Here is a 17,709-nt window from a genome sequence, read left to right as displayed (position 1 = left end):
GGTTTGGGCAGTGCAAATACATGAAAATGTGAAGTATTGGCTTGAAGTATTATGTGCGCTGCTTCTGCCTTATGCGTTATGTTAAAACCCGAATGAAAGACGCATAAGGGTTATGCGTCATTACACTAAGACGCATAAGGGTTATGCGTCTTGAAAGACGCATAATGGTTGTGCGTCATTACGTACAGACGCATGATAGTTATGCGTTTTATTAATAAAGACGCATGATGGTTATGCGTTACTCCCTAAGTCAGAATAAAACTAAACTCCTTCATTAAAATAGAATTCTATTAGTGGCCTAGAACAAAAATAGAAAGAGCTCATATTTTAAAGGTCATATTTTTGGTACGCGTATGCTTACAGCTTATAGGTTTAGGTATGTAACCCATGACATATAAGTATGACCAAATAATTTATAGCCTAAAATGTGGCCATTAATAAAACATGGTGCAGCGTTTATTCGTTTTTTTTTTAAAGTCTTACATATAAAATGCATTTTAATCAACGTTGTTTTGGTAGTCTTGTAGCGTCGTTATAACTAATTGATAATATTTGAGAACCTTGTTTCTCGCATAGCTTTTGAATACATAGTCCATAGCATTTTAGCACTAAAACGAGGATTGTAATTCGGAACTCATACTAAAAATCAAGTGGAGTTCCTTTCCCAAACCTCGAAGATGCATTTCTAAAGCACCTGGATATAATGATTTTTTTCTTGTAGTAACTAGCTGAGGAACCTGCAATAACTTGTCCATTATCATATTTTAGGAAGTCCAATGCCGAAATCGAGCTAACAACATAAGACTAAGCGCTTGTTAGGAGACAATCCAACTAAGTGAGTATCTTATATTGCTCTCTTCGTTCATAAAAAATAGTCTAATTTGTGGACGACACGAGTTATAACGAGGAAAAAATGAGAAAAGGTGGAAAAGTATGAAACATAAACTTTGCAATTTTTGAAATGAGATATTTTTTCATGGATATTGCAAGATGGTAAAATGAGACTATTTTTTGTGGACGGAAAGAGTATAATATTTGTACAATTTACGATCCTATTGAATTTTCAAACTTATTATTGACGCAAATTTGAATAAGTTTGGGGATGAAGTGGTGAACCATGAGTTTCGATTTTATAGGGGATGAAGTGTTGAACCGTGAGTTTCAATTTTATAGAGTCCATTTTAAAAATTTTTAACTTTATATTTTCTCATATTATTATTATTATTATTATTATTATTTTATTCTACCTTAGTTTAACTTATTAAACATAACTTTTTTTTACAATTCATGTGTCTACAAGGAAAACATCTTGATACACTTGGTACTGGACGACGAGGTAAAAGTTAACAAAATACTACTCGATCTGTCTCTAAAAAATAGATTAGTTTTACCATTTTGGATCATCCCCCAAAATTAAACAAAGTCTAAATATGAAAAAAATTTCAACAAATAATAATCCTACACATCATTTATAATATGGACCGCACTATCCACTAACACTCATTCCACTACCTTTTTCTTTCTCTTTTACTTTTTTTCATCTCTCTTACTTACCAATTGCACACAAAACTCGTGTTAGTTACAAGTTTATCAATTTTTTGGAGACTGAATGGAGTATATTTTAGTTGAAATTTAAAGAATATTTAAAATATATTATTTGATGATATATTACCTTAAGAAAAAACACTAGTATTTGATGGAATAAAACGTAGCCCAATATGATATGGGCTGTGAAAGGTCCTCTGTACTGCCATGGCCCAATAGGTTTTGTGTTGATCACATCCACAAGCCGACTAATATGCTTGGCCCAATAAGTTTTGTGATGATCACATCCAAAACAAGCCGGCTTATATGCTTCATTGGCAGCTAGGGTTTTCGATTTCTCAATCACAACCAAATCAAAACTCAAATTTCCGATTCCACTCATACAATGGGTGGAAAGTGTCCGCACAGGAGCGTGAAGAAGCGCCGCTATTCTCACAAGTCTTTTAGGCGCTCCAAATTTCTTGTGAAGGATATCCTTTTATTGATAATTTCTGTTGTGCTAATTCTTTTTGCTGTTGAAAATATGATTTCCTTGACTCTGGAGTGATCACGCGACGACGCCGTTTACGATGAGCTTCAGAAAGGGGAGGAAGAGAGAAAGCCCTTGCCCGTGGATGAAGATCTTCCGGGAATGGGGCAGTACTATTGTTTTCACTGCGAGTAATGTTCTAATTCACAATTTTCTTGTTATTATGAAGTATATTGATCGTTATTCAAAATTTAATTTTTCATCCGTTTTGCAGTCGCTATTTTGCTAATGTGGCTGTCAGAGACGAACATTTCAAGACCAAACGGCATAGGAAGCGGTAAGTTTGCCTTGTTCCATTGTTTATCTATGAATTTTGGCATATTATCAGTTTGTGTATTTATTAGTCATATGATAACCCTAGAAGAAAATTTTACTTTGAAGACAAGACATGATATATTGCTGAATAATCTAAGTTCAAAAAGTCGAGGTTTTGAAAATATGGTGACTTTAAAAAATCAGGTTGGTCTGTTGAGTCGCTTGGTAGCTAGCAAATTCTAATAATTATACATGACAATCAAGAAGATGTCATGATCTTTTGCTTGAATCTTATACTGTGTTTCTTAACACAGTATACAAATATAAAGCCCTCTCTGTTTTTTCTGTCTGCATATGCTATCATACTTATTGTTTATGCTAATTTCAAATTTTAGTAGTATGTACATTTTTGTTTTCTTTTTAAGTACCCACTTCATATAAATATACTAACATATAGGTCTATACTGTAACTATTTGTATTAATGATTCATTTCTAATACGAATAGTATTCTTGCCTATATACTTATTTAATATAACTAAACCAGTGTATAGGAGTAATATAAACTAGCGTATTTAAATTTGTCAAAACTTTATGTAACTAAAACGCTCAATGTTCCAAAAAACTTATAAGTATAAGCTAAAAAGGTTTTAATACAACCTAGTAGGAATATGTTATACTAATATTCTTCATTTGCAGTTCTTTTATGTTTAAGCCTTTTTTTTGTAATTCAAATTCTAGTAGTAGTATATATCATCCCAAAGTTTTTGTTGGAATGATTTTTAAGCTGACATCATATTAAAAACTAGTAATAACTCAGAATAAGAGAATAGTAAAATCAGATTATTGATTACAGCATACAGTTGTTTTTTATATTGGAAAAATATTACTGTAGTATTCATTACGGATGCTAAATTATAGTAGTATGTTGGAAATATTTTAGCTGCTATGAGCTGTTTGGAAGATGATGAGAGTTTTGGCTACATATAAATTTTTGATGACTTGAAGGGCTAATTGCAGTTTATTTTCTATATATTGCGTTTTCGTTTTGTTCTTCTTAGAATAAATAATACTACTAGTATAAAATCATGAGCGTCAATTGTCATTGAATTTCAAATTCTGATTTTGTTTTATTAATATAATGCAACAAATATGATTCGTAAAAGAAAATTCATCATTAATACAATATTATATACTTCTGAAGTTTTGAATTATAAATAAGTATTGAACTTACAAGTATATAGATTTAAGAGTATATCCTACCAAAATCTGAAATTACAAATATCTTAAAAATAAAAAGTAAGTATTATATGCAGGCTAATATATGCATAGAGCATTGAACTTGTATGGAAATGGTGCCGTCTGGTGCAGAGCACGGCCGACTGTGTTACTGAACACAATAGGGGATCCTAGACCTAATTCGACTATTTTTAGTGTGGAAAAGGACATTCTGATGTGATTATTGTAATGATTAAGTGCTCAGTTTTAGAATAGGTGAGAAATGGGGCTGCTTATTTAGATTTAGCAATTGTCTTAGTAGATTTGTTGAAACTTATGATTTATCAGTAAGGATGAAAAGAGTATATGCAGAATTAGAACTTCAGCCAAGTAGGGAAAAGGAAATACTGCAACCTGGGTTTTTTGTGTTGCTTTAACTGACCATATGCTGCATTCAGCACTTGTATTAGAATGCTAACATACCTTTACTGCAGTGTGAAGATCATGTTGGGACCTGCACCGCACACGCAACTGGATGCTGATCTAGCTGCCGGAATGGGCAAGCCAGACAATGGCCCCAAGTTAATGGCAATGTAAACTTATTCCTGTGTTTTTTTATGTTCCTGAAGTTTGTGTTTGTACGAATTCTAGGCTCCCTGCCTTTACCCCTTGTTTTATTACAATGATACAACTAGTGGCTTAGGAGTTGGGGCTGAGAATTCTTTTTTTGATCATATTTTTGTCTTGAGAGATACAAGAATCTTAATTTTTAGAGAATATTAATCCATAATAATTTGAAATTTCCGGAACTGAAAAGTCAGATTTTTTTTCTAATATACGTACATTATGTGTGGAATATTTAAATCAAATCATACGTATATATTTATTACAATTTTGATTTATTGATTTACGATTTAAAAAGAACAATCTTGAAATCCAAAATTTTAAGCAAAAGGCTTCTAATACTAGTATGAAAAATTCGACTAACTGTAACAAGTGTCAGTTAGTTCCTAGCTTCTAAGGTAAGATTCTAAAAGCATGACTGTTAGCCATGGTGAATTGGTTCTCTATATGAATTTCTCAAGTATTATTAATATCTTTTGAAGTTTCATTAGGATTCTGGATCGTGAGATTCTTTTTAGGAGTGGTTTTAGTTGTTATCTGTTGAGGTTCCTGTGTCCAGCACAAACCCGCAACAATAATAACGTTTTCATTTTGGCAAAATTCCAAATTATCAACCATCTCATCCACATGTTTTGCAACCAAGCATCACCAACACCAAAGTGTTGGGTTATGAGAGAGGTAGGTCGATTGATGTTTCATTCAAGGCCACATTTGTAAGAGCAGTTTAAGATCTATAATTAGATAATCCAGAATATATAAACAAAAAAAGGCAACATACACATCGCTCACTGCGTAGAAGAAGTGGAAGCATTCCCCAATCTCTGCAGCTGTATCATCCGCGCATACACCCCCTCCGGGCAGTTCTTCAACAGATGCGAATGCGACCCCTGCTCCGCCACCTTCCCATCATCCAGCACCGCTATCACATGCGCGCTTCTGATCGTCGTCAGCCTATGCGCCACCACAATCGTCGTCTTCCCTCCACACGCCCGCTCCAGTGCCTCCTGTATGCACCTCTCCGACTCCGCATCTAGTGCACTCGTCGCCTCGTCCAGCAGCATCACCTCCGCCTTCCTCAGGAACGCCCGAGCCAGGGCCACCCGCTGCTTCTGCCCCCCCGACAGCTGCACCCCTCTCTCCCCAGCATACGTCTTGTACCCCTCTGGCAACGACGATATGAACTTGTGCGCATTCGCTAGCGTTGCTGCCTCTATTATTTCTGCCTCCGTTGCTGCTTCGTGCCCGTAGGCGATGTTCTCGTAGATCGTTGCACCAAAGAGGCACGGCTCTTGCGGCACCACAGCAATGTGTCTCCTCAACGACTTTAGATTATACTTCCTTATATCCTTCCCATCAATCATCACGCGGCCGGATGAAGGTTCGTAGAATCTCTGTATCAGGGCGATCACTGAGCTCTTCCCACAGCCACTCGGGCCGACGAGAGCTAAGGTCTTCCCTGCCCGGGCACGGAGGTTCAGGTCGCGGAAGACTGACACATCGGGCCTCGTCGGGTATGCGAAGTCAACGTGCTTGAATTCAACCTCGCCACGGAGCTTATCAGGGACAGTGATGGCGTCTTGGTCGTCTGGTTCTATCTCGGTCTTGCGGTCTAGGAGCTCAAACACGGACCGCATTGCGCGGCCTCCCTTGATGAAGTCGGGGGCGAGGGTGAGTGTCTCTGCAGCGCCGTTGGCGGAGACCATCAGCACCATAAAGACACGTATCGTCTTCGAGAAGTCGGAGATGCCATGCTTCACCAGCCAAGACGCGTACCATAGGCCTAACGCGTAGGAAGCGTAGAGCAAGAACTGAGCAATGCCATAGCCACTGCCAGCTATCTGCCCCTTCCAAAAGCAACGCCTTAGGGGAGTGTTGAGGCTCAAGCTGAATAGGCCGACGATCTTCTCTTCCGAATTGAACGCTGCAACGGTTCTCACATTCGCTACAGCCTCCCCGGCCAGCTGCGTTGCCTTAGCGTGTGAAGCTTCCAAGTCACCAGAGAATCCATTCATGAACATTTTCTGTTCATCCCCCAAAAAACCAAAAGTTAGTAATGTTCTTGTTGCTAATGTATGACTTTTAACTGTGAGTAAATCTACTTGTACCTGTAAAACAGTTGCTGCAACGACGATGGGGAAGACAGCAACGAGGACGAGGGCGAGGCGCCACTGCAACACGAAGCCAGCAGTGCAGGCAACAAGCATGAGAGCAGAATTCTGCATTATAACAGAAATCCTGTCTCCAATTGCAGACCTAACATTGTTCGCATCCAGAGCTAGCCTAGCTGCAACTCTCGAGCTCTCGTTCTCTTCCTGATCGAACCACGCCATTTCGTTCTTCACAACTGCTGCCAGCATCTTCTCCCTAACACGCTTTGTCAAGTTCTCCCCGACTCTATCCCAGAAGTAATGCTGCATTGTGTTGAAAATGAGGGCAGCCGACGACACACCAATCAAGAGGTAGCAGTATTTTGCGATCTCCCTTATCATGTAGGCATGATTCGGGCTATAGTAGACGCTAAGAACAGCACTCAGCACATATGCAAAGAATGCACTGAGGGTGCCACAGACGACTGAGCCTATCGAGCCAAACAAGGCATAACTCCACTCGGGTGAATTCATCTTTGCAAGACGCAAGAATGAGCTTGCTTGCTCCTTAAACGCTAGTTTTTCATGGCGATAATTAGGGTATCCAGCATCTAAGGAGAGGCTAAAGTCCGTGGTGGAGAAGTCGGACAGTCTTCTCGAGTAAGGCGATCTTCCATAGGATGAATTTCTAGTGATTATTGGCGAGCTCACTGAGTTTCTCGCACTAGAAGGCCTGCAGAGGAATTAAACCACATAAATACTGAGTAAATTTCAATTCAATCAAAACTTGACATTTTAATACCTTGCACTGCTCTTCCTGGCATTATTGAGAGCCGCTTCATTAGCTGCTGCTTCGTGCATTCTGATTAGCTTGGCGTAGATGCCGCTTTCTCCCCTGGCTAAGAGCTCATCGTGAGTCCCGATTTCAGTGACGCTGCCTTGCTGCAACACAGCAACAAGGTCAGATTTTCGGATGGTGGAGAGGCGATGGGCGATAACTAGAGTAGTCCTTCCAATCATGAAACGGTCAAGGGCCTCTTGCACTAGCTTCTCCGACTCGGAATCTAATGCACTGGTTGCTTCATCCAACAGCAATATGGCTGGATTCTTGAGCATTGCCCTTGCTATAGCTATTCTCTGCTTCTGCCCGCCCGACAGCTGGACCCCTCTCTCCCCGACCTGCCATCATCCAAGTGCATCAAAACAAGAGGAGATAACTAGATTTTCTTATTGATGAAATTTAAACATTTTTGAATTAATTCTACTCTTAGTAGTTCTTACTCAAAATAATATATTTCTTCCTTTCTTTCTCCTCGTGGCATTAATTCTTTATCTTCTGGTTTGACCATTTCCCAAAAATTAGAGAAATTCAAGAATGAATAGAAAGTAGAAACCCACCAATACTCTGCACATGCATTGTTACTGCAAGCCATGTTACCTTTTATTATTAATGCATGACCAAACATTTCCACTCTTTTGACTTTAATAAAAAATGTTTAGGTTTGATTGTTGACCAAACAACCCCATTTAGTCCGCGGAAGTGTGTGAGATCCATGCCTTTTTTAATGTAGCATGTGAAGTTGATGAACATTTAAGGTGAAGTGAACATGGCGAAGATTTCAGTAGAGGGCCCGAAAACAAAGTCTAGATATCTAACTAACGTGTTGTTAGGTCTCTCTCCAAATCAATCCAGCATTGATGAGTAGGTACACCATAAGCAATCATAATTGAAGTGCAAGCCAAAGATTAATGTGACAATCTAACCTGAGTGTCATAGCCATCTGGGAGCTTTGCAATGAATGAATGTGCGTTGGCAACTCGCGCAGCCTCTTCAATCTCGACTAAACTTGCATCCCCTCTACCCAACAGTATGTTTTCTTTGATGGTTGTGGCAAACAGAGCAGGCTCTTGGCTCACCAGCCAAATCTGCTGCCTCAGCCATCTCAGCTTCAGCGTTGTTATGTCATGACCGTCTAGCAGCACTTGCCCTGCAAAAATACGCGATTTATTAACCAACTCTTGATTAAAATAACAATGAGGAAGGATATGGGATGGTGATCATCACCCGAGGAGGGATCATAGAATCTCTCGATGAGGGACACCACCGTGCTTTTACCCGAGCCACTGCTCCCGACAAGGGCTATCGTTTTCCCAGCGGAAACAGTGAGACAGAAATTGTTAAGTATTTGAGTTTCTGGCCTTGAAGGGTAGCAGAAATCAACATTTTTGAGCTCCAATTTTCCGGTTACGGCTTCCAACTCCAGGCCGGATTCACTGTCTGAGACGACGCCCGGCTTGTGGTCTATCACTCGGAAGATTTTAGCAGCTGCAATTCTTGCCTTTGCAAATGCAGCCATGCTGGGAGCAGACTGCCCCAAAGCACTATGAAATTCAAGAAATGTATAAAGTCCCAAACCATGTAAAATGAAAAGAACAAACACTGAAGATAGGAGTAAAGAACATACAGGCCACCAATCATGACAGCAAACATGGTTGCAATTGCAAGACCTCCATTAGTATAATGGTGCCTAACCAAGTAGCCTCCATACCAGAGCAGAAGGGCATAGCAGCAGAAAACAGTGAAATAAGTAGCTCCAAGTCCCAACCCTTTGGCCAATCCAATCTTGTATCCGAGCCTCTGAGCAACCCTCAACGCTGCTGAATACGACTGCAACGCCCTCGACTCTCCCACGTACGCCAATACAGTCCGAATTTGAGCTATAGTCTGCAATATAATACTATTCGTCATTACGCCAATCCAACCTTCATCATGGACTATAATTAATCATGAAATTTTCACCTGTTCGGCGATGTTTCCTGCTTCCGACAGAGCATCCTGGCTCTTGGCGGAGAGCTTGGAGAGCGTGGTGGCGTGGATGCCACCGATCACAGCGATGAGGGGAACCACAGCGAGAGTGACAAGAGCTAGCTGCCACGCCGCGGTGAACCCCACCACAAATCCAGAAACAAATGTAGCCATGTAGTGCAAGAAATTCCCCAACTGCCCAATAAAACAATCACAAAATGCCGAATCAATAACTGGACTACTAACTTTTTTTTTTACAGTCACACGCCGAAAAAGATCCTTTTTTTTAACCTTTTCACTGATGGCATCTTGGACCATGACGGCGTCGGTGTTGATGGCGAAAACAACATCGGATGTCCGAACTTCTGTGTCGAAGAATTGAATATCTTGGTTCAAAGCCGCCTCCAAATACTTGATCCTCATCTTAGTGGACTGCCTCTCCCCCGTCCACATCCAGCACGATATCTCTGCAAACCCCTCCATTTACCAATCTATTTTATTTCAATAAAAATGATAAAGATGGGAAAATCTCACCTGCCCAAGAAGACGCCCATATCGCAGCTCCAACCACAAGAAAGTAAAAGGCATACTGAAAACCAGAAAGAAAGGGATAATGTAAGTAGCATTTCATTTCTCGATATCTAGAAATACAAAGTGAAAAAACCAGGGCACCTTCAAAACTTGCTGCGTCATCTTATCAACATCGTCGGCATTGGAGCCGAAGGAATTAACGAGATCAGCAAAGAATCTGAGAAACAGAGGGAGGGAGCTGCCATGGACAATCGCACCAACTGTGCCGATTCCCATGAGAGCGTAATCCAATCCATCGGCGAAGCGGAAGAGCTCCTTGAGCGCGACCGGCGGAGGAGAGGCGGGCTTCTCCGGCTCGGCGGCGCTGCTGCCCTCAACCTCCATGGTGGTGATGTGGTTTTGTTTTGGAGAAGGAATGGCAGCAGCAGGTGATGATGATGTAGGTGTGGTGTTTGGGGATTTAATAGAAATAGAGGGAGAGTTGGTGTCAGTTTGAGTTTGAGTTTGAGCTGACACCACAATTTCAACCCCTTCTCTCCTTCTCTCACTCCATCTCCACTCCTCTTCTCTCATTCTTTATTCTATTATTATTATTATTAAAATTACTATTAATTCTCTCTCTTATTAGTACGACTAGTTTTTTTTTGTTCAACGGCTGCAAATGTTGGGACAATTTTTCTCAATCGGCTTTATTGGTGAAATGTAGGACTTGTTTTTTACAGCGTCAGGTAAAAATGGCAACACACGCACAAGTGACATCAAATTGACAGATGATGGGGATGGTAAGGTAAAGGTAAGGTGAGGTGATCTAGAGATAGAATGAGGAGAGAGAGGGACTTTGGCTCCCGACAAAAAATACTGTATGTAAACTTGAGATTGGGTTTTTGACCAAAGACAGATTCCAAAGATGTGTGGATAAGCAAAATAGGGTACTACTAATAAATAATTTTGTTTACTAATTCATACTTTCACATTAGCATAATATTCACAAATGTAAAAAATGTGTAATTAGGTGTGATTGCAGTTTTGACGGTGAATAATGTGAGGCTTAGGCCATCCGCAATGCTGTCATTTATTCGTCCCTTAAATTACTATTCATGGGCCCATTGTACTTTTCTAACACGCCTCATTCTAGGTACTCATCACATGGCCCCAACCACTCTAAAGCCTCACACTGTGGGTGTCACACTCCGCCGAGGTGAGTCGAAGAAATGGGATGCATTGGCGGCACTAGACAACATGCCATCTAGATATCCAAGTCGGAGCGTGCTCAACGGCCTCGGTATCAAACATTCGTGGGACATCCTCGTCGAGGCCGGCCACCTCACGCACCTATTCGCGAGGAAGTTCGAGTCGTACAAGGCCATGACAATAGAGTTCTTCACGACTCTAAAGGTGGAATACACCGAAAAACAGATTGACTCGATGTCCTTTCGACTCATGAATGAGACACACGACCTTACAGTCAAAGAATTTAATGAGCTCTTCCAGTTGATGGAGGAAGATGAAGAAGGCCTTTTGGAGGACCCTCGGCCAGCAGACTATAGGAGGGACGAGTTCTGGCAAATGATTACCAATGAAGCGGCTTTCAACCCGTCGAGAGCCAAAATCAACGCCATTAGAAACCCAGTGCTAAGGTATATGGCAAAGGCACTTGTCTACCTCCCCTTCAGCCACACGGAAGCGGGAAGCATCTCGACAGAGATGCTATTCCTACTGTGGGGAATGCTTAGCCGCAGAAGGATCAATCTGGGTCATTACATGATAAAACACTTGGAGAGACAGTCGAAGAGGATGACAGGGAAGTTGTGTTGTGGGGGGGTCGTGGCAGCGTTGGCATACAAATTCGGAGTCAGTTTTGACAACCGGATACAGGATCAAGGCCCCACGCTACTGGATTGGGACACGCTCAAGGAGGCGGCCATTATTATGGTTGATAGTCAGGGCATGGGGTATTTCAGGATAGAGCCGGGTAGGTGCATCAGATTCCCTGACCCGCAGCTCTTCGCAGTCGGGGGATGGAGCTACAAAGAAAACTGGAAAATGAACTCCCCGGCCCATGAGGAGAGGATCGAAAATGACCTCCCTCAAGGGGAGGGTGCCCCCGGATGCTAGGCCGGTTTTCGTAGAAACGGACAATTTGCCGCAGCCTAATATCCCCGAGGAGCCTCTGCAAATACAAGAGGCGCCTGCGGCCATGGAAGCGGAGGACGATGAGATCGCCTCTGAGTTTGAAGCCGGTCAAAGCAGTCGGCCCAAGAGGAGCAAACCGAGGGGAAGACCATCCAGAGATGCCTATTTGGCGGAGATTGCCGCAGGAATACGCTCGCTTCAGGTGAGCCATGATCAATAAGAGGCCCGCTGGAATCAGGCGAATGCGGAGGCGATGGCTTGGAGAGCCCAGTGCGATACCCGGTTGGACAACTTTGGGAACCGGCTTGATCACTATGGGGAACAACTGCAAAACCTGCACACTCGCTTCGACGCTAGTGATGCAGCACAACAGGCTTTCTACCAGGCTTACTACGCGAGATTCCCGCCGCCTTCAGAATAGAGGTACCTCAACCATCCACTGCTCTTCAAACTTATTCTATACCTTGTCTTGAATAAGTTGGGGGGTTCTGACGTGGATCGGTTGCCCTTTTCCCCTGCTTGTTTAACGACTATATCCGTGAAACTATTGGTTTTTGCTTATCCTTTCTCCTCTTTTAGTAATTTTGCTTATTTGATGTCATTTGGTGTAAGTCCCGCCTGTGGGACTCGAATTCGAATATGGATGAATGTAAGATAATTTGTGCTAAGGAATGGGTTGATAGCTAATGATGATAATTGTTTTATCTGGAAAATTTTGGTTAGAACTGTTAGGGACTTGCGTGATCAATTCATGATTTAATTGTGAGTGAAGTGCTTGGTTGCTTGGTCAATGCTAGTCCTGGTGAGATTTGAGCCATATTTTGTTCATGTGTGATGCAATTGGGTACATGCTTCTACTTCTAGAACTTGCTCCTCGTCATGTCAAATCTCTAAATAGCGGATGTGAACTTAAGAGATGAAGTTAGGCATTCTTTGATTATCCCCATACACTCGTAAACCCCTAGTCAGCTCTCATAGCCAAAATGCATTTGTTTGTTGAAAAGTAGTATAGTAACTTACTCTCTAAAGTGAAAAGCCTTGAGAAAAAAAGGAAGTACATTGGTAGTAAGTGTTATGGGTTTGGAAAAAAAAGAAAAAAAAAAGGAGGTATAAGCTAGACGAAGTCTAGAGAAAAAAAAATTTGTGTTATGTGGAGAAAGTAATAAGTGGGTCTTGGAGGCTAGAAGGAAGAATGATGAAATCGAGCTTATCTGAATTTTATTTTGGTGAATGGTCATTGTTAGAATATGTGCTTTTCAGTCACTATAGCCTAAATGTTCCCTACCGTCCAAAGAGCCTACACTACAACCCGAATAAAGACCTTTCTGATTTTAGGTTCACCTCCACAACCGAGCAGAGAAAACGTTTGACGTTGAAGCATTGACGACCCCCGACTTATACTTCACCTGGTGCATGGCCACGGGAGTGCGTGTCCATTTGGGTTATTGGTTAGCCCAAGCCTTCCACCAAGTAATTGCCAACCCTTCTCGGAATCTATACACATGTCATCTCCTTGGGGCATATCTACAGCGGAATGTGATCATGAAGATCCACAAGGCTTGCCGGGAAGTGAAGATGTGTCTACCCCCAGAGGTTTTCAACATGGATTACTTCTTTAACAAGGGGCTGCTAATCACGCACGGGAAGGATGTCTGTTTTTATGAAGTTGGTAAATCGGATGCCCAGATCAAACAGGAGCAAGAGGTGGCGGGAGTGAAGGAAGTTGCTGATGTGGATGGAGCCAGACAGTCAGTCGTGGAAGTGGAAGTAATGGGGAAGGAAGTCGGATGGATGAGATCCGAAATTAAAAAGGTGAGGGAAGAAATCGTGGCCCTACGGGGTAATGGAAAGGACAGTAGTGAGGCTGAGAGGGTCAGGAAAGAAGTTGCCGGAGTAAGAACGGGAGTGGAAGAAATGAGAACGGAGGTTAGGGAGGTTAGGAAGGAAATGGTGGCCCTCAAGGGGCGCATCTCTGATCTGGTGGCGACGTCATCCAGATGCACTGAGAGGATGATGGAGGGTGTCTCGCTGATAATGGCAATGACGAAGTGGTTGCGCGAGAAATTCCCGGACGCACCAAAGACACTTCCTGGACCCAGTAGCGGATCCAAGGCGCCAAGTCCAGGAAATCTATCTATCCAGAAGCAGCCACAAGTCACCAAGCCTCTAATCACCCCGTTCTCTACTAGACCCATGACCCTGAAGAAGACCGTACCCGGACAGACAGAAGAGAGGACAGAGAAGCCGGAATCGCCAGCAAGAAAGAAAGCTAAAGTGACCCAACAGGCCTTGCCGCCCAAGTCTGGCTCCCGAGGGGGCCAGACCACAAATTAATCTCCCAAACCAAGTAACATTTACTTTTCTGTCTTTTACTTTTCGTTTTTCTTGCGTTTGTGTTTTTATGTGCCAGCATGCTTTGTTTTGTATATATGTGTTATACCCTTCTACACTTAGCCCAATTTTTGGTCTAAGTGTGAGAAGGGGTTGTTTTGTCTTGCATGTCTTGGTTTTGTATATTGTGCCTTCTCCCACTTAGCCCGATGTTCGGTCTAAGTGTGAGAAGTTTGTTTTGTTTGTGCGCCTTGTTTGTTTTTGTTTCATGTTTCTGTCTGCTGTTCTTACTTTCTTTCCCCCCTTCACTAGGATAGCTTGGGGACAAGCTTGAGTGAAGAGGGCGGGGGGGGGAGTAAGTATGGTGTCTGTTTTTCTGTTTTAGAGTCTTTAGGATGTGTGTTTCGCATGAGCTAGCAAGATAATAAGGCAAGTTTCCCTTAGTGAGAGCGATTAAAGAGAGAATGCATGTCAACTTTGACACCTTCTTCCTTAATAAACTAAAGCGGTCTGAATGACGTTAGGACGATGGAAAAAGCCTTAGATAACCTAGCTGTGCAACCCTACTATAAGAGTGAGTTATAAGCCTAAACACTTTTTGTGCTAACATGTAAAATGGGCTACCACTTGATGCTTAGGGAGTAGTGTATGAAGGAGAAAAAGTGAGTTATGGAGGTATAAGCTGGACGAAGTCCAGGGGGATATAATACAGGAAAAAATAAACAGAAAAGAAAAATCATTATCCTCAAGGGCAGAAAGCAATTGCAACCTGACCCAGGAAAATCAATAAAAAAAAGGAGAAGAAAGAAGGGAAAAACTCTCATAACCCGACGTATCAGTGGTATAACTTTAACTGTGGAGCGTGTTGATCCTAACATCCCTGGTGAGGAATGAGTGATCGAGCGAACCTAACCGCTGGGAAATCAAAAGGATATCTTGACGAACTGACAGACCGTTTAGATAGAAGAAGGAAGGGGGAGGATTTGAAGACTGTAGACGATCGGATTGAACTTAAGCTTGTGGGGACGGTCGCCTAAAAGTTGAAACTAGTTCATGTTTATCTGTTATGTTTGTTGTGTTTTGTTTTTGTGATGTTTTCTTTTTTGAGTCTGTTAGTTGTCTAGGTCTAGGAGTCTGTTTTTGTTTGTAGAGTCGTACTTGGGGACCGTGCATTGAAATTCGCCTTATTTCTTTTCTTGTCTTTCATACTTGAGGACAAGCATGGTTTAAGTGTGAGCAGTTTGATAAGGCTAATTTCATGCATCGGTCTAGGGATTTTATTTCGTGAAAACGCTGGGTCTAACGCATGTTTAAAGCCAGGTGTGTGAAGGTTTTCGCTAGATCCAGGAAAGGAAGATGACGCTTGCATGGTCCTAGGAAACTGGCGAAAGAGTGTACATTATGAAGAAAATTGCTTGACGGAGGAAGCCTCGGAGTTGAAGGGTAGAATATGGATTTCTACGAAGACTCTAGAAGGCTATGTCCGCATCTATAAAAGGAAGAAGCATGCAAGCTGGAGGGACCTTCTCGGTTGGAGGCCTCGCTAACAGCCTGTAGCTTAAGTTCACTTTTCACACACTTGGGTTCTAATTCACGGAGGATCTCGGGTTCGCACTGGGGTTCACGTTTAGTTTTCTCGGAAGTATTTGTGGGTTGTAACACCGTCCTTCTATGGGGCGAAGAAACAATTTAATTTCCATTTTCGTACTTTGCTGATTTCGCCGAGCTCCGCTGTTCGAAGCACGGTCCTCTATTTCTTTGCTGAATATTTCTCTTATCTTAATGCAAGTTTCGTTTTCACTTATGTTGATCGTGTTGATTTCTGTTTGTTGATTTTGTTTACTTGAATGCTGGAGTTGGAATTGTTGGAGTTGGTTGTTTTGGTGGATTATTGCAGGTTCGTGGTTGGATCTGGGAGAATGGAGTTTGTTTGTTGATGAATCGGGGTTTTGTCTTGCTGATATTGTAGGATTGTCTGTGATTGTTGGAATTCGGAGTTGATCGGAGCAGATCTGTAAGAATCGGAGTTATGGAGTTGATTTTGATGGTTGTTGAGTTCGGATGGCTTGGATCCAGAGTGGATTAAGCACTCGACGTGAATCTGAGCAGTGCTGATTTAATTTCATGCCTAGTTTATGTGTTTTCATTTCGCTTCGCCTAGTTTATGTCGATCTGATGTATTTCCGATTCGTAGCAAGTTTCCAGCGTCCTGATTTCTATATTCTGTTTGAATCTAGGTATGTGCTCTGTTTTCTCCATTTACGTATTTAAGTCGGTTAGGAAAATGCATGTCGTTGTTAGTCAGGGCATGAGTTGGTTGTTTGCAGCTTTTACCGTACTTGCTATATTTGGAGTCATGGTCCCCACTGCTTTTATTCTCTCTGTCTAGTCTTAATTAGTGAATCGTTTACACGATCTAGGAAGTGATTTTAATACCTCGCGGTCATGACAATGTTTGCTGTCAGTGTGTTTACAGTTTCCTAGGTCTAGCATTTACATTTCGTGCCTAGGACTAGAGTTAGGTAAAATTCTCAACCCTTTGCGTGGCAGCAGCCGCTTGTTTCCAGAGTCTCTAAGCACTACTTTACGAATCCATCTTCGTAGGATCGACCCCGCTTCCCTATACTAATCCATAGTATTTGGGGTTGAGGGATTTAATTGTTGAAGGGGAGTCGAGTGTGTCCAACGACAGAAACACTCTGTGTTCCTTGAGTTCTTGGACCTAGTGATCCAGTGGATTTAAGAAGCGCGGTGTCTTGACCGAGCATCTGCATTAACTTTCTCTGTGCGCACTTGCTCACTCCGCTCCTGAGTCATATCTTAGCGAGCACGCACTTCACTTTACCATCCAAAACTTCGGCGAAGAGGTCGGATTGGTGGAGCAGTTTATGTCGTTGTTCGAGCCGGGGACCCCGAAGTACGCATGCCAGATCCATAGCCGGTAGTCGGCAACGACCTCGAGTATAACGGTGGGGTGGGTTCCTTTGTGGCCGCTCGTGTACGACCCCCTCCACGCCACCAAACAATTCTTCCATTGTCAGTGCATGCAATCGACGCTGCCAAGTATCTCGGGGAATCCGTGCACTTCTTCGTGAAGGCGGAGCTGGAACTGGCAATCTGTCGTGCTTAGCTTCTGGAGAAATTCGTCGATGAAGGCTGCCCGGACACCTTTGCAGAATTGGAGCAAGCACATTCTCCCAGTGCTTTCTCAAATGTGGAGGTATTCGTCGAACACATCCGCCGTTTGTCCAGTCGCAAGCTGACGGATTGCTGCAGTACATTTCTGCAACGTCGTGTGGCTGGGACGGCCGACGGCGTCGAACCTTTCTTGGAAGAACTCTTCCCGGGCCGCCAATGTATTTGCGATGCGGAGAAATAGCGGTCGCCGCATGCGGAACCGGCGACGGAAGTAGGTATCTCCCCACACCTGGTTATCGCTGAAGTAGTCGCGGACTAACCCTGCGGCGGCTTCCTCCCGGTTACGATGGATGTAAGTCCGGGAGCGTCTTTGAGGCGGCGCGGCTTCCTCCGCCTCCCGGCGTCGATCTTCTTCAAGCGATTCTTCTATTATTCGACGCATTTGCTCATATGGATCCATTAGATCAATTAAATTTGAGGGAAGAATAAAAGAGATGATTTGAGATGAAAATTG

General features: G+C 42.6%; 2 protein-coding genes across 2 annotated transcripts; one reads left to right on the top strand and one right to left on the bottom strand.

Moving 5' to 3' along the window:
* Positions 1-1,853: 1,853 nt before the first annotated feature.
* Positions 1,854-4,247, top strand: LOC121792211 (zinc finger protein 593-like). The gene is made up of 4 exons (XM_042190070.1): positions 1,854-2,015; positions 2,097-2,205; positions 2,289-2,351; positions 4,040-4,247. The coding sequence occupies exons 1-4, from the start codon at positions 1,931-1,933 to the stop codon at positions 4,140-4,142; spliced, it is 360 nt and encodes a 119-aa protein (XP_042046004.1). The 5' UTR covers positions 1,854-1,930; the 3' UTR covers positions 4,143-4,247.
* Positions 4,248-4,848: 601 nt separating this feature from the next.
* On the bottom strand, positions 4,849-10,229 carry LOC121792210 (ABC transporter B family member 1-like). Its single transcript, XM_042190069.1, has 10 exons — positions 9,735-10,229; positions 9,597-9,651; positions 9,354-9,529; positions 9,057-9,257; positions 8,722-8,981; positions 8,322-8,638; positions 8,021-8,244; positions 7,059-7,435; positions 6,275-6,989; positions 4,849-6,190 (listed from the first exon to the last, which is right to left on the bottom strand). Exons 1-10 carry the CDS (start codon positions 10,164-10,166, stop codon positions 4,955-4,957), a joined length of 3,993 nt encoding a protein of 1,330 aa, XP_042046003.1. The 5' UTR covers positions 10,167-10,229; the 3' UTR covers positions 4,849-4,954.
* Between the last annotated feature and the right edge of the window lie 7,480 nt (positions 10,230-17,709).

This window comes from Salvia splendens, chromosome 2 (assembly GCF_004379255.2).
Source record: "Salvia splendens isolate huo1 chromosome 2, SspV2, whole genome shotgun sequence".
Classification (NCBI taxonomy): domain Eukaryota; kingdom Viridiplantae; phylum Streptophyta; class Magnoliopsida; order Lamiales; family Lamiaceae; genus Salvia; species Salvia splendens.
This window is presented reverse-complemented; position numbering and strand designations above follow the sequence as displayed.